This window comes from Tachypleus tridentatus, chromosome 1 (genome assembly GCF_004210375.1).
Source record: "Tachypleus tridentatus isolate NWPU-2018 chromosome 1, ASM421037v1, whole genome shotgun sequence".
Taxonomy (NCBI): domain Eukaryota; kingdom Metazoa; phylum Arthropoda; class Merostomata; order Xiphosura; family Limulidae; genus Tachypleus; species Tachypleus tridentatus.
This window is the reverse complement of record NC_134825.1, coordinates 125,734,086-125,758,453: the sequence shown is the minus strand read 5'-3', so window position 1 is coordinate 125,758,453 and position 24,368 is coordinate 125,734,086. Positions and strand designations below refer to the sequence as shown.

The 24,368-nt window shown below is 33.1% G+C and overlaps 1 protein-coding gene across 6 annotated transcripts in view; it reads right to left on the bottom strand.

Annotated features, from left to right (window-relative positions):
• Positions 1-23,191, bottom strand: part of LOC143222799 (uncharacterized) — a 36,532-nt gene extending 13,341 nt beyond the window's left edge. For 2 of the 6 annotated variants that reach the window (XM_076449793.1, XM_076449815.1), the window contains exons 1-8: positions 23,035-23,116; positions 22,214-22,344; positions 21,970-22,066; positions 18,250-18,390; positions 13,482-13,589; positions 6,818-6,952; positions 5,783-5,877; positions 5,097-5,166 (exon numbers count right to left, since the gene is read on the bottom strand). In XM_076449793.1, coding sequence (XP_076305908.1) covers positions 5,097-5,166; positions 5,783-5,877; positions 6,818-6,952; positions 13,482-13,589; positions 18,250-18,390; positions 21,970-22,066; positions 22,214-22,296 — 729 coding nt within the window. In that variant the 5' untranslated portion in view covers positions 22,297-22,344; positions 23,035-23,116. Of the gene's footprint in view, positions 1-5,096; positions 5,167-5,782; positions 5,878-6,817; positions 6,953-13,481; positions 13,590-14,326; positions 18,391-21,969; positions 22,067-22,213; positions 22,345-23,034 lie in introns of those variants that run through there. The other 4 variants (XM_076449804.1, XM_076449826.1, XM_076449837.1 and 1 more) reach the window with 4 other exon arrangements.
• Positions 23,192-24,368: the final 1,177 nt, after the last annotated feature.

The window sequence follows — 24,368 nt, the reverse complement described above, 5'->3', positions numbered from 1 at the left end:
AACATTCTGATAATCAAGTTGCAAAAATAATATTTCAGTATCTATTTAAGAAATAATATATTTTATAATTAAAACACTTGATTATTTTTCTTTCTATGTTTGTTTCTTTAGACAGCATAAATTTCCTAAGGTTCAATTATGCAGTTTACTATTCCTGCTTTGATTTGCGAGTGAGACAAAATTTCAGTTACTGAAGCTTTGCTACATTCAATAATCAAGGAAAGAGCAGTTTATTATATGTGTCAACCTTACGTTATCTTGTTACATGAAAACTATCTGAAGCAATGTTTAGCAGCAGTTACAATCACTAGTAATAAAGGAACTTGTACAACAATTTTTAAAGCCAATGTATCCAAAAAAGACATTTCAACATTTACTGCACAACTTTTTATACTCCTAATGAGCATTATATCCAAAACTATAATAACTAGATAATGACAATAGATGAAAGAGTTAACTATAAATTATACTACTACTAGCAACAAGAGAAATTAATAAAACTGAAAACATTACCACTAGAGGTAAATCTTTTGATACATTTTGTATAAAATACTAACTGGTTCAATTAAGATTAAATTGAATAATTCTAAACCATGTGCTAGATAAATAAAAGCATTGAAACATTAAGTTACTGTTCATTATTATTGGGAAGCCTTTAAAATTGTACAAGGATATAAAGTCTAAAGAATTTGGTTTCTTTTACTAGATATCTAGTATTTCATTATACCTTTACTGTCTAAAAAGATATTTAACACTGCATGTAAGTTGTTTGTTCATGTAAGGCTTAGATGTGTATACCTCTGCAATTTTAGGGGACCCAATAGCTTTAAAAACATATGAACTGATGACAGGGGCAATAAATATTGGAATCTTCTTAAATACTTTTTATGAAGGAGTTGGGCATCTTTTTTAGTTATGCTACTGCATATTATAGACATTTTTTCATTTACCATGTTTGCCATCACCACATGCATTGAATATGGTTGGTTGGTGATTTGGTGTTTTATGGCGGCACAAAGCAGCTAGGCTATCTGTCCCAAACATCCAGTGAAAATATAAAATTAGAATAAATTTAGTAAAAATCATAAAAGGAAATTAAGGTAAAACAAAACAAAGTTACAAAAACAAACATAAATACCTTTAAACCAATGTTTACATCTAGTCTACAGCAGTAAGAGAAATATACAGTAATACAAGTTGTAAAAGACTTTCTGCAGCATTAGTGTAATTATCAGAATTCACCAGGAAGATTAACAGGTAAGTACGAAAACCACCATCAGTCACCCGAAGTTGGCCTTTCTAGTCCTGGTTCCAAGTTATTTGACATTATGGACATTTGCAAAGAGTAAAGTAATAAAAGTTTTAAAAGACTTGTAGCAAAATTTTAATAATAACTTGCCAGGATAACTAATGGGTAGTTCAAAGAGCAGTGTTAGTCACCTGAAGTTGGCCTTTCCAGCCCTGGTTTTGAGTTATTTGATGTTATGGCCATTTTCTAATTTCAAATCAAACTAGATGAATGGTGATTCTTAAAAGGGAATCACATTAAAAAATTTCTAATGTATAAATTAAAAACCTTAAATTGCATTAAAAATATTAATGGCCTTTAGGAAACTAGAAACATTTCCAAGGAGGACAGTGTCAACCATCACCAATAACACTGTCTATCATTATGGATACACCTTGGGACAGAACATGTTTAAAATGGTGCCATTGTTAAGCCTCTTGATGACAAAAAGACAGTAAAATGTGGCTAATTGTGAACTGAGTGTTACACAGACAACACATTGGTGCACCAGTCCCAGATAAAAAAAAAATGATGAGTTAAAAATCTGTGACCAATGCATAGTCTTGTTAGAACAACTTCCTCTTTCCAATCCTTATAAAGTAAGATGGCCAAAGTCCATTATAGGCTTTTACTTGGAAAAGCTTGTTTTTGTGCTGCTCACTCCAAGTCAACTGCCAACTGGCATAGAGTTAAGCTTTGAATACAGGACTATTGTCCACATATGGAACAGGCACAGCAATTATAGTGCCAGAGCAGATAGATTAAGCTGCAGTGTTGGCAAGCTTGTTCCCTCAAATATCAACGTGACCCAGTATCCAGAAAAACTGGATAGAAGTAGATGTTAAAGAGAAATGGGCCAGTTGATTTTGAATATCCTCAAGAACAGGGTATGAACTAATGTAAAGTGATTCCAGGACCAGTAGAGAACTAAGAGAGTCAGTATAAATAGTGCAGTTAAAGTACTGCTCAGCTTCTGTGTGATCCAGGGCAAGAGAAATGGCGTACAGTTCAGCAGTGAACTCAGAAGCTGTAGAGAGGCTTCCGTGTGCAACCACCGACCCACAACAAACCATGAGAGAACCTACAGAGTCATCTGATTTTGAACCCTCTGTATGAACAGAAATGGAAGGATGGTTTGAAAGATGTTCAGCAAATAACAGACTGTATTTCCAATCGGGAATGTCTGCTTTTCTCAGATGACTTAATGACAGGTCACATTTGGGGACTGTAAGAAGCCATGGTGGGATGAGTTGGCCAGTGGATACAGCAATGTTATCCGAGGACAGACCTAATTCATCCAACTGCACCTGGATACCAAGGCCAAAAAGAGCAATGGCAGATCGTCTGTTCTGAAAAAGTATGGCCCACTGAAGAAGGAAAACACAACCCCAGGTGGGATGCCTTGGTAAGGAACAAAGTTTTGAAGCATATAGTAAAGACAGCTGCAAATGGCAGAAGTGCAAAGAAGGATCAAGAGACTATGTATGAGCTCTAAACTGGGTAAGTTCAGAAAGCCCCAGTGCAGAGCTGAAGTCATTGATGATGAATGCGGTCTAGCATCTTTAAGGCCAAGGTCCTGGCAAAGCCACAGAACAGTTATCCATAATAGAGCTTTGATCAAATAAGAACATAATATATCTTTGACGTAGAACATGGATCCATTCCCCAAGTGGTGGAAGAAAGGACACAGAGCATGTTCAGTGCTCTCGTACAGTTGACCCACAGCTGACTGATGTGTGGTATAAATGTCAGCTTACAGTCAAAGAGAAGACCCAAGAACTTTGTCTCAGGGACCATAGGCAGCACAACTTCACCAATATGGAGTTCAGGATCAGGGTGAATACCTCATTGGCAGCAAAAGTGCATGCAAATAGTTTTAGAGAGAGAGAGAGAGAGAGAGAAGTGAAAGCTGTCTGTTGTGGTCCACTTCAGTAAATGATTGAGGGCAGTCTGTAACTGCCTCTCAATATACCTCATATTCAACAACTGATAGGAGATGTGAAAGTTGTTGCATTACAGCCTGTTTGCAACAGTAAAAAGGAGTTGTTCAGTGATGCCATTAATCTTTATACTGAAAAGTGTAACACTCAGAACACAGCCCCGATGGTCTCCAATTTCCTGTAGAAAAGAATGGAAAAGTGTCAAACCACATGAACTTGAAATCTCCTGTCCATTACAAAATCTTTAATAAAAATGGGCAAATGGTCATGTAACCCATAGATATGGAAGTCTCACAAAATGACATACCTCTATGTTGTATCATAAGCCTACTGACTGCCATAAAATATTGATACAAGATGTTGCCGTTTGAGAAAGGCTTCTCTAATTGACGTTTCAAATTGAATAAGGTGGTTCATGGTGGAGACTGCAACTGTTCAATGAAAGCATCAAAGTCTGATTGATCATAAGTCTCTCCACGTGACAGGTAGAGAGAACAAACAGTGATGGTACAACCCAAGGAAACATGGATGGCTATGGGCTCCAAGAGCATGTCAAGTGGCAAAGACAGGGTGGGCACATGCTGATCAACCAACAGTGTCAACCTTCCATCACACAGCCTGTCATTTCTGTACAAAGAAAATTGCCAAAAGGTGACTGTATCGAGAAGTTTCAGAAATATTTCCTGTAAGGAAAAACACACAATCAGTGTTTTGATGTCATCCAGATCAGAGCATAAACAGTTCCATTGTATCAAGGTAGCCATTTTTATTTATGTATAGGCAACTTGGGTGGAGATCTTCAAATCCCTCTCAACAATAACTCCTCATGATGAATTCAAAGTAGCATGAGATGTAACATCAATAGGTATATTCCCAATCGCGGTTGAATGCAAGAGAAGTTCACTATGTTGAGATGTGGATATTTCCACCTATATGTCACCAGATTGAAGCTTCTTTACTGACTTTGGAGAGCCAGCAAGTCCCTCTCATCCCTTCTGAATGAAAAAGGGAGACAACTGCCCTAAAGGTTTGTCTGAAAGAGAATACAGTATAAGAAAATGAGGTACAACAGGTGTTAGAGATGTTGAAGATTGCTGCTCAGAATCTTCACAACATGGTCGCTTACCTATGGACTGTTTTTTCACTATTTTATCCAAGTTTTTATTTGGAGGATCTATGATAAAAAAGGAATAATTCAGTGCCCACTGACCCCACCAACCATGGAGCCCTAGGAGGGGATGCACTACAATGCCAAACAAGGACACTGCAGCAATGCCAGGGTTTTGTGAGCACTATACCCAAACACCAGCATCAGATACAATGCCTGTTGAGAACAACCAACACTGGTACTTGGTTGACCCTAGCCCAAGTGGACCAGCCAACTAACCCAAGGGGGGGTTACCCCAATTCTGTCCATCTGCAGAAATTCAATCCAAAGTGGTGTGTTAGGGTTGGACCCCTCAAACACCAGGATCTTCTTCTCCCATACACGGGCCACCCTACAAGGCAAACACATGGGAGATAATCTGACAGAACAGAACCTTCACTGAGAGGTCCTCTCATCACGTACAGGAATCCACACTGAGAGGTGCACTGAATATATTATCCATATTAATTTTTATCATACGTATGTAAACTGACAATGAAAAATTTAAACCCAATGTTAAATTCATTAGAAACACAACACCCACACAAAAAGGTACCACAGCTTTTATTAGAAGCTCTTTCAAACTATTACTTAAAATAGTTCTTATTTAGTATTTCCTGAAAAAATGTTAAACACGTGTATCTTATGACTGTCTGTATTAACCTAAATTGAAATAATAAATACTGATGGTTTTGATATTAAATTAAAAATGCAAACATACCTTGTTATTTATATACTCAAGTACTAGTAACATCTTGGTAATATCCAGAGGTAAGTATGTACAGATCACACTGCAAAAATACATATTAAAATAACTTATAAATATTGTTTACAAAATTAACAAATTGTCACAAGACACTGCATGAACTGACACTTGACACATATTTGTACAGGATGTTTTGAGGCACAAAATATATGCTTCACAAGAATGCTGAGAAAAGTTTTTAATCTTTTTGAGCAACAAACAGTCATATATGTACAACCACACACAAACACACACATATATATATATATATATGGTGAGTAGTTTTAAATGTTAACAACTGCCTTATGCTTAAGTCTTCACAAAAAGCAGTTTACAATTTAAAAACTAATTAATAATTATCTACATTTTTAAATGTTTTTACAGATTTTTCTAACATGTACACAAAGCAATGCCTTGCTTTTGCTACTCATAAATAGGTATAAAATTGTGAAGTTTTTGCAGTCTGATACTTGTATCTTCTTGATGAATAAAAATGGAAATATTTATCTATTACATATAGTGAGAATTTTATATAATTTTTAGACTAAGAAATTAATAAACAAAATTTAAGGTTTTTCTAGTTATATGAGAAAATATGTTAATATCAGTATATAATAGCATATTTGTTACTAGCATAAATAGAATTATACACTAGGACTCACTTTTCTCTGTAAAATACTGAGCCTGAAATAACTCCAGGACATTCTTGACAACAGTTAACAAGGTGATAGGCTTCCAATAGGATAGGCACTTCAAGCTAGTAATTAAACAATGTTTCAAAATTTTGTTCTGCCTGAACCTGTAATTGAAGTCATTCAGTACTTGATCCTGTAAAATTTATATCTTTAACTTCATTTCATGCATTTTTCTGGTTGTTTTGATCATATACTCACCTTCTGGCATGTAAATTAAATTAATACTCATTAAAAGAGTGAATATGGGAAACCCAATTCCTTAACTAAGCCTTAACTATATTGTGTTCTCTGGTGCATTAGTTAATTACAAAATTTAGTGCAGTGCTACCATTAGTGTAAAAAAAAAAAATTGTAGGATTAAATTACATCAACAGTTAATGTAAAAAAAAAAAGAAAGTGAGAAGACCCAGTAAATAGTTTATTCCATGCTTTTAATTTTTATTAATTATTTATCATTATAAAAATAATTAAAGTGTAAAAATCAGAAATTTCTTAGGTTAGATAAGATAAAATAAAGAATAATAATGAAATTAAAAATTTTTAAAGTATTCTTGTGAGCAGTTCACAAGTAGCCCATGCATTATATAATTCAATAGAGTCACAAACTCCACATTCACCAACTGAACTGCAAATTATAAGGTGAAAATAATAACTTGGACACACTTCAAAAGGCAATGGAATAATAAAAGTCAGTATAATCAGATGTATACTGTTATGGAAGCCACCAACTCGTATCAGAAGAGTTAATACTTCTGGTAATGTGGTTATTGAGGATATGCTTATAAAATACTGTAGGTAAATTTACAGAGACTTAAATACACAATTCTATTGCATAAACTTGTTTTCAATACTTAAATAACAAGTAGCAACAATTAAAACTGAGTCCAAATGCATCTTGGAAAGACTACATTATAATATGTAATAATATAGTGGAAAGAGATTCTAATCTTGTTAGACTATAGTAAATGTATATACTAGAATAAAAATGAGTAAAATTATTACCTTAGTCACATTAAGATATGGTATGGCAGATAAAGTTAATGAAAGAATGTCACCAAAGCACTGTGATATATGAAGACAGTGTTTCCATATTACTTCCATTTCATTAAGAAACCTGGTTCTGTCTTCTCCACACATCTGAAAGTACAAAAAGCAAGAATTAGAGAAGTCATTTAGAACTAAGAGCATTTGAAAGGAAAATACAATCCACAAACTTTCAGCTAATGTCAAAGTACATCATATATTATATTATGTGGTTCATAAGCTTTGATGAATGACACTTAACTATACAGCAGAATAGCATAAATAAATATATTCTATCACTAATTAAAAATGTTTCTTAATTTCACAATATATTTTACCACTGTATAACATAATAAGAATTATTATATGTGTACATTCAAAAGTCTATGTACTCAAAAAATAAATGAAAAAAAATCAACCAAAGAGTCCAAAAACACCTCTCAAAGCAAACCTGCACATGCATAATATCATTAATGTATTGAAGGTGCACTAAGGAAGCCAAGAGTATACTATTACATTTTATAATTAACAATACAATTTATATTTCTTTTGAAGTGTTTTTAAAAGCAATCTTAGTGTCACTTTGATGTACTTATAGTATTTCTATGAATCTAGTTACAATTTTTGTCTACATTCCACAATGAATAACTTTTAATATAACACTAATTTGATATACTATGTTCTCAATGTTATTGAAGTAAATGGCACTGGACAAAAATCAATTGATACACTACTCTGTATCAGTTTCATGTCTGTGTGTGATATTCTGCTTTTAAATACAAAAAAGAAAGAAAAATCCAACAATAGTCAACACTAAGCAATTGCCAAAATATAGAAAGTCAGGGTCAAATAATAATTCAAACCTTTCAGATAAACTAAAAGAAATGCACACACACACAAACAATATGAACAAAAGCAGGAGTCACCTAACTTAATTCCACATCTTCTTCAGTCAGTTCTTCTTCTTTCTTTTTTATTCATATGAGGGCTATCTATGCTAGCCATCCCTAATTTAGTAGTGTAAGACTAGAGGGAAGGCAGCTAGTCATCACTACCTATCACCAACTTCATAGATACTACTCTTTTATCAATAAATCATGGGATTAACCATCACATTATAACACAACCATGCCTAAAAGGGTGACCATGTTTGGTGTGGCAGGAATTCGAACCTGCAACCCTCAAATTACGAGTTGATCACCCTAACCATCTGGCCATGCTAGGCTCAAAATTATTTTTCTAATACCTTTGAATAAAGTGTGAAAGCTTTTATTAATGATATGGGAAAAGGTAACTAAGCAATGAAGAGAACAAATGTTAACTGTTCTTGTAACAGGGTTTTATTTACAATGTAATAAAATGGGGCTAGATACTTTTTAATGAGAAAAACCTTGTCACTGGTATATTTTAAAAGGCAATATTTTCAGTGATATATATTTGAGTTGAGAAAAAATTAAGTAAATTTTTTACTTTTTTACAAAACAAACACTTAAGAATGACAAATATATATGCAAAAAACAAGTCTAAACAAACTGGGTAAAAGATCAAACATAAAAACAGAAAATTATATGGCACAAAAGTAATGCTGTTAATTAACTGTCACTAATAAAGGTTATTAAAAGATCAGAACAATTCTATCAAAATGTTTAAGTTTTCATACTGCTGTTGCTTTATCTTTGTGCTTAAAACTTATTTAAATGTCTCTCCCCTGATAATAATCCTAACTGAAATGCAAGAATTGATTTTATAATTTTTCCAGTAACAACAGGACTTCATACATTGAATAGTACAATACTTATGCCATGTACATTATGTACCCACTATTGTTTCTATACGGCATAAATAAATTTTTCTCTGAGAAAAGTTTAGTGACAAGTAACATTGATAAAAACAATAAAAGTAAATCAGATAAATAAAAACTAATATGGCCAAAACTATGAGAAAAAAAACAACACAGAAAACAGTTTGACAAAACCAAAAGCATTTCAGGATTGGACACAAAAAATGGAAGATGAATTTGATGGATTGAAAATGGTTGGTTCCAACTGTCACAGACATGGCAAAAATAGATCTCAAGTGAACAGAAGTTACTGGCAAATGTCACATCTAAACCATGTTATGAATTGCTATGCCATTTATAAAATTCACACTAATATAACTGCTCCCCAACATATGAGACCCAGTATCTAGAAAACCTGGATAGAAGTTGATGTTAAGGATAATTGGGCCAGTCAGTTTTGAATATCCTCTCAAACAGGGGGTGAACTAATGTGAAGTGATTCCAGGTCCAGTAGAGAACTAAGAGAGTCAGTATAAATAGTGCAGTTTGAGTACTGATTAGCTTCTGTGTGATTCAGGGCAAGAGAAGTGGCATACAGTTCAGCAGTGAACTCAGCTGTAGAGGGGATTCTGTGCACAACCACCACACCACAACAGTCCATGGCAGAGCCCACACAGTCATCTGATTTTGAACCAACTGTATAAATAAGAGTGGAAGGATGGTTCAAAAGATGTTCAGCAAATAACAGACAGTATTTCCAATTGGGAGTGTCTGCTTTTCTTAAATGACTTAATAATAGGTCACATTTGGGGACTGTAAGAAGCCACGGTGGGATGGGCTGACTAGTGGACACAGCAATGTTATTCAAGGACAGACCCAATTCGTCCAGCTGCACCTGGATATCAAGGCCAAAAGGAGCAATGGCAGATCATCTGTTCTGAAAAAGTATGGCCCACCAAGAAAGGAAAACATAACTCCAGGTGGAATGCTTTGGAAAGAAATGAAATTTTGAAGCAAATGGCAGAGGTGCAAAGAAGGTTCATGAGACTATGTATAAGCTCTGAATTGCTTGATGTGTGATATAAAGGTCAGCTTACAGTCAAATAGAAGCCCCGAGAACTTTGTCTCAAGGACCACAGGCAGCACAAGTTCACCGATATGGAGTTCAGGATCAGGGTGAATACCTCATTGGCAGCAAAAGTGCATGCAAATAGTTTTAGAGAGAGAGAGAAGTGAAAGCTGTCTGTTGTGGTCCACTTCAGTTAATGATTGAGGGCAGTCTGTAACTGCCTCTCAATATACCTCATATTCAACAACTGATAGGAGATGTGAAAGTTGTTGCATTACACACACTTTTCAGTATAAAGATTAATGACATCACTGAACAACTTTTTACTGTTGCATCATGTGGCAGGCAAGATTCCACTGAGACAAAGATATTGTGGAAAACATGTCAAAGTTTTAAGAATACACTGAGCAGCTGCTTGTATAATACACTCAGTTACGGTTGCCTCACAGTCATCTATTGTTGACTTACAGACAATGGCAGGATCAAGTTATGCAAGAGCAGTGAAAGAGGGCCAGTTTGCTTGATCCAGTTTCCATCGGGGCACACAGGTCAGATGGCATCAACCATGGCCAGTCTCTCTCAAAATTATAGGAAAATGATCACTGCCTCGTGGATTATTGTCAACCCTTCATGAAAAGTGAGAAAACATTGAAGGGGAACAAACTGAGAGATCAATAGCAATAAAGGACTGACAAGGTGCATGAATATAAGCAGAACCAGTATTGAAAAGAGAAAGGTTGTGATCAGAGAGCATATGCTCTATAGAGTGACCCCTCCAATCAATATCAGCACTTCCCCAGAGGGATGATGGCCATTAAAGTCCCCCCGGATTAAAACTGGAGATGGCAACTGTTCAATGAGAGCATCAAAGCCTAATTGATCATAAGTCTCTCCACATGACAGGTAGAGAGAACAAACAGTGATGGTACAACCCAAGGAAACATGGATGGCTATGGGCTCCAAGAGCGTGTCAAGTGGCAAAGACAGGGTGGGCACATGCTGATCAACCAACAGTGCCAACCTTCCATCACACAGCCTGTCATTTCTGTTCAAAGAAAATTGCCAAAAGGTGACTGTATCGAGAAGTTTCAGAAATATTTCCTGTAAGGAAAAACACACAATCAGTGTTTTGATGTCATCCAGATCAGAGCATAAACAGTTCCATTGTATCAAGGTGGCCATTTATATTTATGTGTAGGCAAATTGAGTGGAGATGTTCTGCAGATCCCTCTCAACAATAAAACTTGTGATGAATTCAGAGTAGCATGAGGTGTAACCTCAATAGGTATATACCCAATTGCCTTTGAATGCAAGAGAAGTTCACCGTGTTGAGATGTGGATATTTCCACCAATACGTCACCAGATCAAAGCTTCTTTACTGACTTTGGAGAGCCATCAAGTCCCTCTCATCCCTTCTGAATGGAAAAGGGAAACATTTGCCCTAAAGGTTCGTCTGAAAGAGAATACAGTATAAAATGAGGTACAACAGGTGTTAGAGATGTTGAAGATTGCTGCTTAGAATCTTCATGATATGATCGCTTACCTATGGACTGTTTTTTCACTATTTAATTCAAGTTTTTATTTGGAGAATCCATGATAAAAAAGGAATATTTCAGTGCCCACTGACCCCACCGACCATGGAGCCCTATGAGGGGATGCACTACAATGCCAAACAAGGACACTGCAGCAAATGCCAGGGTTTTATAAGCACTATACTCAAACACCAGCATCAGATACAATGTCCACAACACCTGTTGAGAACATCCAACACTGGTACTTGGTTAATCCTAACCCAAGTGGATCAGCCAAATGACCCAAGGGGGGCAACCCCAAGGCTGTCTACAGGAATTCAAGGCCAAAGTGGTGTGTTACAGTTGGACCCCTCACAACTCCCAGGATCCTCTCCCACCCTTCATGGGTCACCCGACATGGGAAATACATGAGTGGATGTTTAGATCCCAGAGGAGGTAAACTGAAAGAACAGAACCTTCCCTGGGAGGTCCCCTTACCATGTACAGGAATCCGTACCGAGGGGTTTTTTCAGGGTAACTGGATCTATATATGTACGGAGAATAAAGACACTGGAAACCATCTTCATGCTGTCTGAAGTAGCCAATCCTGTAACAAAACAAAAATAGCCTAACATGGACTTACTCTCACAAGTCAAACATTTGACAGCATAAGTCAATAATATCAGAAAATACTGAAGTAACAAACAAGCAAAAATTAGTTTGTTTTTCATTTTTAGCTGAAATCACTCATAAACCAACAAAGAAAATCAAACAAGTTTGCTTACAGATATCAGATTAAAGTGAATTTTATTGTTGTGGGATCTATCATCTTATTTTAATGGTAAGGCTGCCTATATATCTATGTATGTGAGCAAAATAGAAAATACAATGCAACCATCTGCTGTGCTGAAATACAAGATTTCTATGCCTGAAGTGGTGGTTGAAGCATATGTTATGCCACCTATTGAATGGTACCACATACAAAAATATCACACTTTGGCCATTCAAAATTCAGATAATTAGAAAAATAACTAGGGTATGTGCAACAACCATTTCTTTATAATCAGAACACAATTTTAAATAAAATACTTTCCTCACAACAATAACACAATTTTGTCTAGGACTGTACATGAGAATTTGATAATATTTTTATTTATGTAATTTTTAAAAACTGGAGTTCTTAAAAAATTATTTTTTCAATAAAGGATAGAACTTTTAATATATAAGAACATTATAGTTTTTATCATTAAAATTTATGAAAATTTTAAGCTCTGTACCTTAAATCATTTTAATGCAATGAGTTGAGTATGACCAAAAGGACAGAAAAAATATATACTTTTTTTTTTTACAATGAGATGTGAATACTAGAATGAGTAGTTATTGGCAAAAAACAAAAAAGTTGCTCTACTGGTGTATACAACCACTCATATGGCAGAATTTCTGCTAGTCAAACCCAGTGCAGCTTAAATTCATCAGACAATAGGATTATTCATCCCAAAGTTTAAAGGGCTCAGATGATTAAAATTGCAATGATGAATATACAAATGAATTGGATAGACAAATACTTCATAAAATATTAATAATAAGACAGTCACTAATATTTTTAAAGATAAAGCATAATTTCAGGAAAGTTCAGAAATCATACCAGTCATAACAATTTAGACGAAAGCAGCAAGTCAAAAATAAACATAATACCATATTGCTAGATGCCTAATTTTCTATCCTGCTTTGGAAAGCAATATAAAATCCTGTTTAGCTCTATCAGCTTGGACAAAAAAGTTGAGCTTCCAAATTTGTTTCTTACTTGATATACATTTTTGACAGGTTTTTCATTAAAAGTATATGGAACACTTAAGTTTGTATACAACTGCATGTAAAAATAATAATTTCATTACATTATTTATAAGTATAATTTTGATATACTTGAAGGAAAAATCATTTCTGTCAAAATACAAAGTGGAAGATTACATGTAGAGTTTGCAGAAATTGTTTTTTTCTATTGTTGTTGCAACTTATCACAGTATCTAAAATGTTGTTTAAATTTAAAAATACCTTCTATGTTATTCCTCTATACAATTTATTCCTTTAAGAAAGCACAAGTATACCTCAGATATGCTGGATATTCAATTTTTTTATTTTTTTTTCCCATTTCAAAATAAGCCATTACAAAGTGTACACATTTACTTCTAATATCACCCTACACAATGTTAGTAACGTTCCAGTAGTAAATGTTTTTCTTTGTTTATCAGAAAATTTAAATACAATAACATGTAATCTTCTTACCTTTTTCACAAATTCAATACTCTGATAAAAGAATTGAAACATCAACATAAGATGATGTAACTGATCCTTTAACATAGAACCTGGCATGTCAGTACTGCCACCTAGTGCCTTTATATGAAACAAATCAAAGGAAAATATAAGTCTCTTTAAATAAATTAAACACTGTAATCATGAATTTATTACCTCATAAATTATTTCATATAATACAAAGTATGAATATTTATAACTACAAATTATTTCCATGTCCCATTTGTTGATATACAAACATTTGACAAGGTTTAACTGCCCCAAGTAATATGATGACAAGAGGGCAATTTTAACAAGGTTAACTATTCCTTTTTGATACACTTTATACTTTAATGTCTATTAGCTTCAAAATTGAGAACCATTAGATAAGTTTGTATTTGAGAGGCCTCTCTGTACAAGTTAAATAAAATTTAATAAGAAGATTATCCAGTATTAATTTGTTTTAAAAATTGATAATCTCACACAGATTTTGTTGTGTACTTTTTAAGTATTATAAAAACTTGAGTTATTTGATAGTTTCAGAAGTACAACACTGTAAAACTAAAAAATTACACACACACACTAAAACTGTATTTTTCTTCATAACCATGAATGTAAATAGCTCCATCTCTTATAATACAAAGTAGTGATTCACATATACAAAATATTTTAATTTGGCAGTAAAATAATTTAAACGATATTTCATTTAAACATTGCTATTTTACTTCATTATTTGATATGAAATATTGTAGCAGCATAAAAACAAAGATAAAAAAGAAGAAAATACTAAAATAAACTGAGTGTTACCTAGTGGTTAACATTTCAGACCAGAGGCATACCTAAAATATTTAGCCCCTCAGGGCAGATCCTTCCTTTGCCCCCCCCCCAACTGTTTGCAGATACTTTTGTGTGAGATTAATTTCTTCCAGGATTTCACACCAGAAAGAAATGTGACCCAGAAAGAGAAATCACATACAGTATACAGCAAAATCTTAGCTGAACCATTTGTATCCACATTTTCTTTAGGATTACAAGAATTGAGGTCAGCTTTTGCTTTCACTTGGTTCACAGCATCATAATGAGCACTCCACCTTGTTTGGTAATATTTGGACTGTCATGTCTACATTTTCCATCAATGAGGTGAGACTGAAAAGAAGAAATAGACTCTTCAAGATTTCAAAAAAAGTCACACATGAATAAATGCTTCCAAATGAGTGCACTCTACAAAGGTTCAGAGAATGATTTGCATGAGGCACAAATAAGGTATTTGGATTAATCTCTCTGTTCTTTGACTGAACACCACCATGAATCAAACCCATAGTTGCAGTGTTGTCATATCCTTGACCATAGTACAGATATATGTCTAGTTGATCATTTTTCAGATGTCTCAGAATATCCTCTGTAGCTCAGCAGCAGTCTTTCCAGCAGTAGGGAAGAAACCCAAGAATGTTTCATTTACTTAAACTTTGTCACATTTAATATGGACTTATTTGATCACTTCACACATTTGATTTATGTAAAACACATTAAGAGTGCTGTCAAAAAGAATCAGAAAATACTTTACTTTATATCAGTCACCATTTTCTCTTTGACAAAATTCCACAAAAGACAAAGGAACTCATTCTGGATCTTTGGAGATAAATACAAAGCCACTCTCCTCCCAAATCAAATAGAATGCTTAATCCTTACAAAATGTTCTTTCAAAACTGTATCATAATTTAACAGTAACTATTCCAATTTCATGATCTTTCCTTTGTTTGCTGATGAAATGTCGTCTTTGTGACCATGAAAAGGAAGATTCTGGTAAGCCAGAAACAAGGTTACATCCACAAAAGGTGATGTAAAATATTCCTCCATTTCTTTCTCTCCTTGTCTATTACTGCTCAATGAACTTGATCAATGTTTTTTCGAAATTTAAACCCTGCTCCCAAGGTCATTCATTTCTCCAGGCATGAGGTGCTGATCATAGTCAGAAACCTTTAGATTTAGGTTCTATCATGCTTGAAACCTGGATGTTCCAACTCCTTTGTCATCAAGAGCAAACAGTCTGCAGCAAAAACAAAACAAACTTTCTTTTGATGGAGAGTAAACCATCCATGTTCTCAAAACTTTTGTACCATTTGGCAGAGCCTCTTGTGAAGATACTTCTTGTATTTGCCATTCAGATTCACCAGGCTGAATGTCTTCATAAAATATTAAGATTTGAAATACATTAACTGAACAAATTGTTTGTGATTATTATTATTATTATTCTTTGTTTTTTGAAGGAGGGGGTTAAGCATAAAGATGACTCCTAAAAAACCAAAAAACTATTAGCATTACTCAAAAGTAACTAGACCCTTGAAAAGATGAAAATTAACAGTATATCCAGTAAATAAAGTAAAACAAATTATTACAACAGAAAAGCTTCAAACAAGTAGTTCTCAAGCTTTTACCAGATACCCATTGAATTATCAGATTATCACCCCAGACAAGCAGAGACAACTAATTATCAATGCCACTACACTAACACTAATTCAATATAGATGAAGCATTAACAACATGTCAAGTATACAATAATACTACACTGGACATTGTATAATTGCTGAAACTAAGATGACTTGACTGAGCCAATAAGCATTAGTACTAATTCAATATAGAATAGTATTGTAGTTGTTGATTTAAATCTGAAATGATGTTTACTATGTTAAACATGTTGGCATTAACACATCTCCATGCAGTCACAATATCACTCTCTCTGTCTACATATCACCATGTAGTTGCATTAAAAAACCCACTCAGTCATAGACATCTTCGTTACTTCAGTAGTCATGATTGTAAAAAACTGCCAAGTCTAAAGTTTAGTGCAAAGTGTGACTTTGTGTCTTTTTGCTGATCACTGATAGTCACAGATATGACCATAACACAAGTTTCTATAACATTTTGATGATGCATTTATAAACACTTAACCATCACTATGATACCACATTGTCAAACATTACTGGACACTGGTATAAGTACCATGATATTGTTATAAACATCAGCACTTTATGCTTTATCATGATTATTTAATGAAACATACCTCATGTATGTGGAATCACAGTGTCAAGTAAACAAAATTTGGGAATGTCAGTTACAGCCAGTTGGCTATGTTCAACAAACTGGTGACTAAAATGTCAACAAATGTTCACCTTTTGATGTAATTTTTATCAAATATTTAATTTTTCATTTAAAAATTTTAATTTGTAAATAAAAATAAAAATGTATTTTATGATGAAAATTAGCAATGAACTGTTGTAATAGTTTGAACATTTAAATTTTTTTTCTTACTTTGGTGAATTTTTCATTTGTTTTGAAAACTTGTACTGGCATTTCAACTCTCCCAATGGCAGCCCCTACTGCCAGTCACCCAGAACAGACTGCCCCCCCCTGCAGCCCCCTTAGTAAGCCACTGTTTCAGACCGTGAATTTTCAAAATTTATAATAAACATCTCATTACATGTTTTTTCCCTAGGCTGAATTACACAACTTGAGAAATTAACAAGTCCATGTCACAAGAGCTAAGAATTTTTTTAAACTCTATGTAAACAGATAAGTGTCAAAGTGCACATGATAAAACTTTTACAGAATTTAATTCAACATGATTTTATCTAGTTGATGTCAGAGTTTAACTATTATATCTACCCTACACTGCTGGTTTAGTGACAGTGCACTGTAGAGGAAAGTAAATACCAGATACAGCATATAGGAACACTGAAAAAACCTACAAGTGTGCATTTCAAAGTTCTAGAGGTTACGCAAATACAATATGTAATCTGTATAATGGATAAAAGCATTTTTATTCTTCACATGAACATCACCTTTCACTCCAGCTTGTGAGAATTTGAGTCACATTGATGTTAATTCAGTCATATTTTGATTACAAATACATTTGTAACACATCTGACTTTTTGTGTACAAAAGACTTATGCATTTTATTAAAAACTTGCCACTTTTGTGCAGATACAGTTATTAATTCAAAATTAGTCAAAATTCCTTCTCCAATACTGGACCAATCTCACACACATTTGATAAAACCAAACTGATTAATTTGATAAGATGTAATAATTTTAATTTATAATGTTCAGAAAAGATTAGATGACAGGAATGTTTAACTTATTTTTTAATAACAGATGTGTGAACAAGAATTGGAATGATTATATAAAAAAAAAAGTACTAATCAAAGATATAAAATCATTTTCACTCCACTCCTGTATACTTAAGTTCTTTGAATTTTCTAAAGATTTGTAATAAATATAACATGTTAAACAGTGGAATTTAACTTCACATACAAATATAAAACTGGAAAAGTCAGAAATTTACTTTTTGACTTCAATATCCAAAAGTTAGGCTTAAATTGAAAAACTTTAAAATTTCTTTCCACTCTAATTAAAAGTTCCAATTTGTATTTTAAAAAGTAGAATTAGCTATAAAATGTTGCTTACAATAAGTTATACTAAGAAAATATAATTATCTTGGTTGATCCAAGCAATTTTTCCTGTAATAGATACTTATTCTCCAGCATAAATATTTTCTTTAAAACTTAATAATGGTTAGATTAACTTCTTTTCACATTTTCTGATAAATATTTATGCAATCTGGTGGGAAAAAAATTAAAATAATACTTAAGTTCACATAACCTTTTAACTAAGATGCAAAATGAATATAATTCTTTAGTAATTCTTATGGTTTAAAAAATGCTGGTTCAAAATAAATTAATGAGCTAAGAAATGTAAATACTTACCACTATAAATTGTTCACTTGTTTGAACTGCAAATTTACCTTTCTCAAGATGGATTACTGTTGGAGTCATCAAACAAGATTTAAAAAACTGGACAGTACCCACCAACTGACAAGATAGCATACAGCGTTGACTATTTGACACCTAATGTAAACAGAAATATTTGTTTACCAATGATGAAAGTTTCTCTGAAAAACATAAGAAAACATACTTCTCTATCTTTAATATACATTTGAGATATTTTTATCCTTAACAATTTTGGGATATAATCCTACCAGGAATTCATTCTTTGTTCATGCTAATGGAACTTTTTCTCATGGAGTTGTTACCACTAATGTGTAACAACTCCTAGTATCACCTTTCATTGCTTCTGCTATCATATGCATAACAATGATTTGATGTTATTTTGCTAATCTGAAAACATATTTCTGATAGATAGTAACCTCTACACACAGAACAGCTTCATTTCTTAAGCATCTGCCTATGCAATTTTGCATGCCACTAGCCTTGAGCTTATTCCCACATAAAATCCATGCATTTAACATGAATTGTGATAGTCAAGATGACATCATCATGCAACAATAAATAGCCCTTCGCCAACAGAAAAGGTGACACAACCTCATAAGACAAAGGTGATAAAAACAGCAAAAACCAGCAACACATATGAGAATGTGCAACATTACAGTCCCAGTTAGGCAAGGGAGTTGGAGAAGAATGATAAGGACAACAGTCAAGAAAAGGTGAAGAAAACACCTGAAGGTTAACCAGAAAGGTGAAATATACTGAATAAGGCTGCCCAATAACAAGTTGTAGTGCACACCAACAAACCATAACTGAAAAACCCAGGAAAAAAACAACAACAAACAGTATAAAGGTGGGTCAAGTAAGATATTTGGGAGAATTGGTGCATGGATGGACCAACAATGTAAGAAAAACCACAATACTCATTGTTATAGAACCAAGCTGATTGACAAAAAGGTATAGGATGAGAAGTAGGCTACATGATCAAAGAGTACAGCCCTAAGGGCAATGGACCAGAAATATTGCATTTACAAAGATAAAGGGTAATGAATGAAAAAGTATTTATGATGTGGTAGCAAAAGCAAGTGGACAATCAAGCAAGGGAAGGAGATATGGACACCAGTCTAAGAAGTAGAGGAAACCAGAGCATAGTCAACCAAAATGACTCAACAAGGATTATTGAGTATCAGGCCAAAGATACAGGGAGGAGTGGAAGAAGAGGCTAAGCATGCAGAAAAAGGTGAGATTAGTCCTAGTTGAGAGTATGAACAGTCAGAGCCAAAATACAAAGAACAGGGGACACAAAAGAGGAAGTTGGAGCCTGGATGAGAAATAAACGGTATCCATGAAAAGTATGTCTAACTGAGAGCAACACTAACAAAGAATGCTAGGGTTAGAGAGATCATACTATGGGCAGAACATGGTTTGGCCAAGAAAGGAGATCTTTCACCAGTTTCAAAGTCCCCATGTAACAAGCAACAAGACAAGCCCCATGAGAAAAAATCCAGAAGAAGAGACCCAGTGACAAAAGCAAAGTGTCCTGGAGTGGGTGTCCTCATAACAGGTGATACAAGGAACAATCTTGGCAATGTCAGTGTGGAACCTGTGAAGAACTAGAGATCTATTTGGATAGGTAGTAAGACATCAGTCATGATATTAGAAAAGTTTACCCACCAAGAATAATCTTCAAGAAGAGAAAGGATGTTTAAAATCAAGGGCAACAGATTCAAAGAAAGATTCAACTGGTCTTACAAAGTTCACTAGAAGAAGCACATATGCACCATCCCCCCAAAGAATTAGTTGTTCTATGGAAGCCAGAGTCCTTAAAAGTAAAATAAATTCAAAAGCAAGATAAAATAAGAAGGTCAAAATATAATAACCACACTCCATAGCTTGCAGGCAAAGAGCTGAAGGCTGAACCTAACTGAGATGAAAGTAGAAAAAAAAGCACCTAGGTGTACTAAATACTGTGTAGGCATAAGTAAGGACTTGGAAAGCATGAAAAGTCTTCCTAACCTAACATCCTCCTACAGAAAAAAAAAGATGTAAAAGAAGAATATCTCCTGAGACTGGGCAAGTAGAAGCCAATCAACAATGCAGAAATTGAAACACAGTCCCAGTGAAACTCCTCATGATTGGATGAAAGACAAAATGGGACAACACTATACTGAAGGAAAGAACACTTAAATGAAAGATTTAATTATAATGGATTAATTACAAAAACATCTGGAGAATTAGGTAATCAGGACATACTAAAAGGCATTTAATATGGCAACCACAGTAACCAGTGAACTGCTTGAAAAAAAAAAAAAAACAGTGGTGAGGAAAGAAGATCTCTATCTGGAACCATGAAATAACAACAAACCAGTTACAAGACAATAGGTCAATTGTCAATGACTCAAGAGTTATACCACTGTCTTTGGGTCAACAGACTAATGTGGTTTTTCAGCAGTATTGCATTCTTTGTCATAAAGCAAGGGCAACATGTACCTGATTTCAAAACAGAAATATTAATGTCATAGAAAAGCATGACCATATCCACAGAACATCTCTGAGGACATATTTTAGTGTTGATTAGCAAACAGACCATGACTCTTCATTCATTATCTTGTTCTTGAAATGACAAAAAAGGAGATAATTATTCAATACATTTTTAGAATTTAAAGTGTGAGGCTGACTACAAACACACACTAGATACTAACACAGATCATTAAATGGATAAAAAAGGAATTTTTGATATTACAGGATTGTACAATCTTTGTTATTCTGTTGTGTAAACTTCTATTAATCACAATTTTACCATAAAATGTATAAAAATCAAGTGCTTCTTTAACAAAAAATGCCTCATGGTAACAAAAGTGAAACTGTAAAATATAAAACTAAGAGAACATTTAAATCTACATATAAAATGTTAAACTTTGTTTGTGAATATCAATAGTTTCCTTATACATAAAACCTCCAAAGAATATCTAATATTTAAATGTTTAGCAAGCAGGCAGAAGTTTCAAATATAAACAAATAATGGGGAAAAATGTACTAAATTTTAGTCAGCTAATGTTAAAGGATATAAATATTACAGTTATGGTACTCTAGATCAGTAATTATTTCTTAACGTAGCCACACTTCTGTAAGAAATATGTTGAAATATAATTTTAATTTATTGTTCATTATCACTCAATCTAAGTTAAACTTTAGAAATATTAACATGATAAAATTATATTAATTAATTTTAGTTAATAATGAAATACTGCACATCAAGAGCTGACGAAATTTTAAATAAATATTATGAGATATTTACTTTCATTATCACATATTAAAAATCTATAAATTGTTTTAATTTCATTTTTCAGGATGACACTTTCTCAGTACAACCATGTTAAACAAAATATGCATTAAAACTCTGCACTTTAATGAGTTTCTAAGATTATTTGGAAACTTCTGAATTTATACACTTACAAGAAAACAATTAATATGGCTATGCTATTATTACCAGGTCTTTCAAAATCAGTAATAAAAAAATTTGTATAAAGAATATCAACTAAAAGCTTCTTTGTACTTTCATCTTCAGTTTTCTGTGTTTAAAGTATGTATACACAGATTGTATCTGTTGGTGAGAATATAGCATTAAGCTACTAGACATAGTTTAGATACACTATAACTTAGGATTTCACACATAAAGAATTGTTCAGGAAATACATTTACCTCACGTGGGTGGAAAAACACTATGGAATTTTTTTGATCATCATCTTCTGATGTGCCATAGGACATTTCATATACGAAAAATACTTGCATGTTGGACCTATACAACAAGGAATGATTTAAGTTATAGTTTTGAAAGTTTCTTCATAATTTTTCTCTGAAGAAGAGTTCTACTGTAAAAAAAAAAACCATCCATAATGCAATTTCAAGTTTATTGGTGTGTGTAAAAGCTTAAATGCAAACTTACTGCAAAATACTTTCATAGCCAAAAAATTCATCCAATGTAAACAATGAGGAGTTTTTTTGTCCAATCTTCAGACAAATATGCATTTCCTACAAAAGTCCATAGAGAAAATCTCTCAATCTCAGGGATGCCCACTACAAAAGCAAGAAAAATTATTATTATTATACAGAAATATAAAAAAACTTTTAATTAACATCACAAAAATAGCAATGTCTGAAACAGTACTTTTCAGAAATCAACGATAGCATGTTCAGTTTACTACAACACTAAGTGAGCATACTCAAGTTACTGTAGGTTTAAGTATTATTACAAATTTAGGTTAACATTAAGTAACAAGCACACTTATAAAGTATCATTCCTGTATTAATCCAAAAGTTATTTATGCCAATAATTGAATTATTACAGATAGATTGTATCTTTTAGACAATATTTTTTACAGGTCTGATTTAAAGCTCAATTTGTAAATGTAAGGTATATTATTATTAAATATTATAATTATGAATGCTTAAAGCTACTTGAAATTGAATTTGAATGTATCCACGACTCGTACGAAGCACAAACTACTTGAACTAGAATATATATCTAATATTTGCAAAAAGTGGTATTGCATTAGATGTTTTAAAAGTTCTAACACTAGTAGTAGTAACACTACTATCAGTACCAACACTGTAACAATAACATTTTTAAAAGTTTAATTTAAAACAATTCGCTCTAGAGTTTAACTCAGCAATTTCCTATCACTTAAATAAAGTTACAATACTAAATTTCCAAAGTCATTGCCAAAATGCCATTGTATCATTACAATTATTAGTTTACCCACTTACATTTCTTATTACGAATAGAATTACATAATTCACTCATACATGAAATATTATACATCTCATCGTACCTGCTCAAAAATAAAACCTACTCCTACACAGCATCTAGAAAACCTGGAGGTTAGAACACAGAAACGGAAAAGCTTTGTTTAAAAAACATACTGCAAACCTCTCGTCATAATGTATATCTTTATTACACGTTTTATTATCACTTGATAACAAAATATTTTTCCCACAATAATTAAAAAAGTTATAAAATGTAAATTGCACATCCGCATTTCACCATTGAAAATTAAAAAAATAATTAATTAAATATTTACAAGTTTAGAGAATAAATCCTAAACACATTTATATTATCCATGAGAAAGGTATATATTCCCCCGCTAGTTCAGCGGCAAGTCCACGAATTTACAACGCTAAAGTCAGAGATTCGATTCTCCTCGGTGAACTCAGCAGACAGCCACATTGAGCTATCTACTGAGACCACCGATGGGAATCGAATCCCTGATTTTAGCGTCGTAAATCCGTAGGTTCACAGCTGTACTAGCGGGGAGCGAGTAAAATAGAAAATATTTTACCTTAAAATCTTATATAATTGACCTCACCAACAATCAAAACTTTGTGTTTGTTTAAAAGAAAAAAATTCTTTACTGTAAAAGCTGTAACTAGTAATGAAATATAGGCTACTGGTTTGTTCTAAAAAATCAGTAACTGAAAAAAATCACAGACAATAAATATTTGCTTAATATAATTATTACTATAACCGTAATTTCTCCCTCAGATCGTAGAATTTCCTGCTAAAAAGATTTTAAATTCTTTTTTCTTTTTTATTACAATATGTTTCCAGTTTTATGCTGCAATTATTTTGTCTAGAAGATCTAATCCTAGAAATGTGAACTTACATGGAATTAAGGCTTACGCAGAATATATATTACATAAGTATTACTGTTCCTGAACCTCTTCCCCATATATAGGATAAACCTCCAGAAAAGTTTTCTTTCTTTGAGTAGAATAGGTGGTTTACTATTGGAAGTCACTTTTGGAAATGCAGATTTTTTATCTTTTATTTTCTAATACAGTGACATATGTATAACTTAGATATTAATTTCAATTACAGATTTGTTACAATATAGTAGTATAAGTTCTCTGTCCAGTAGTTGAAGAAGTTTAAAAGTTAATAATTAATGTACTTAATGAGTACTTAAGACTTTATTAAGACAATTAAAAGCGTTAGGTCAAAAGGAATTCCACCCACCAAAAATGTCGTCACATGAAAAGTGCTTAATTTAATGGACTATTAGTGACTAAAGAAATAAACCATTTTGGTTATTTGGTATCTA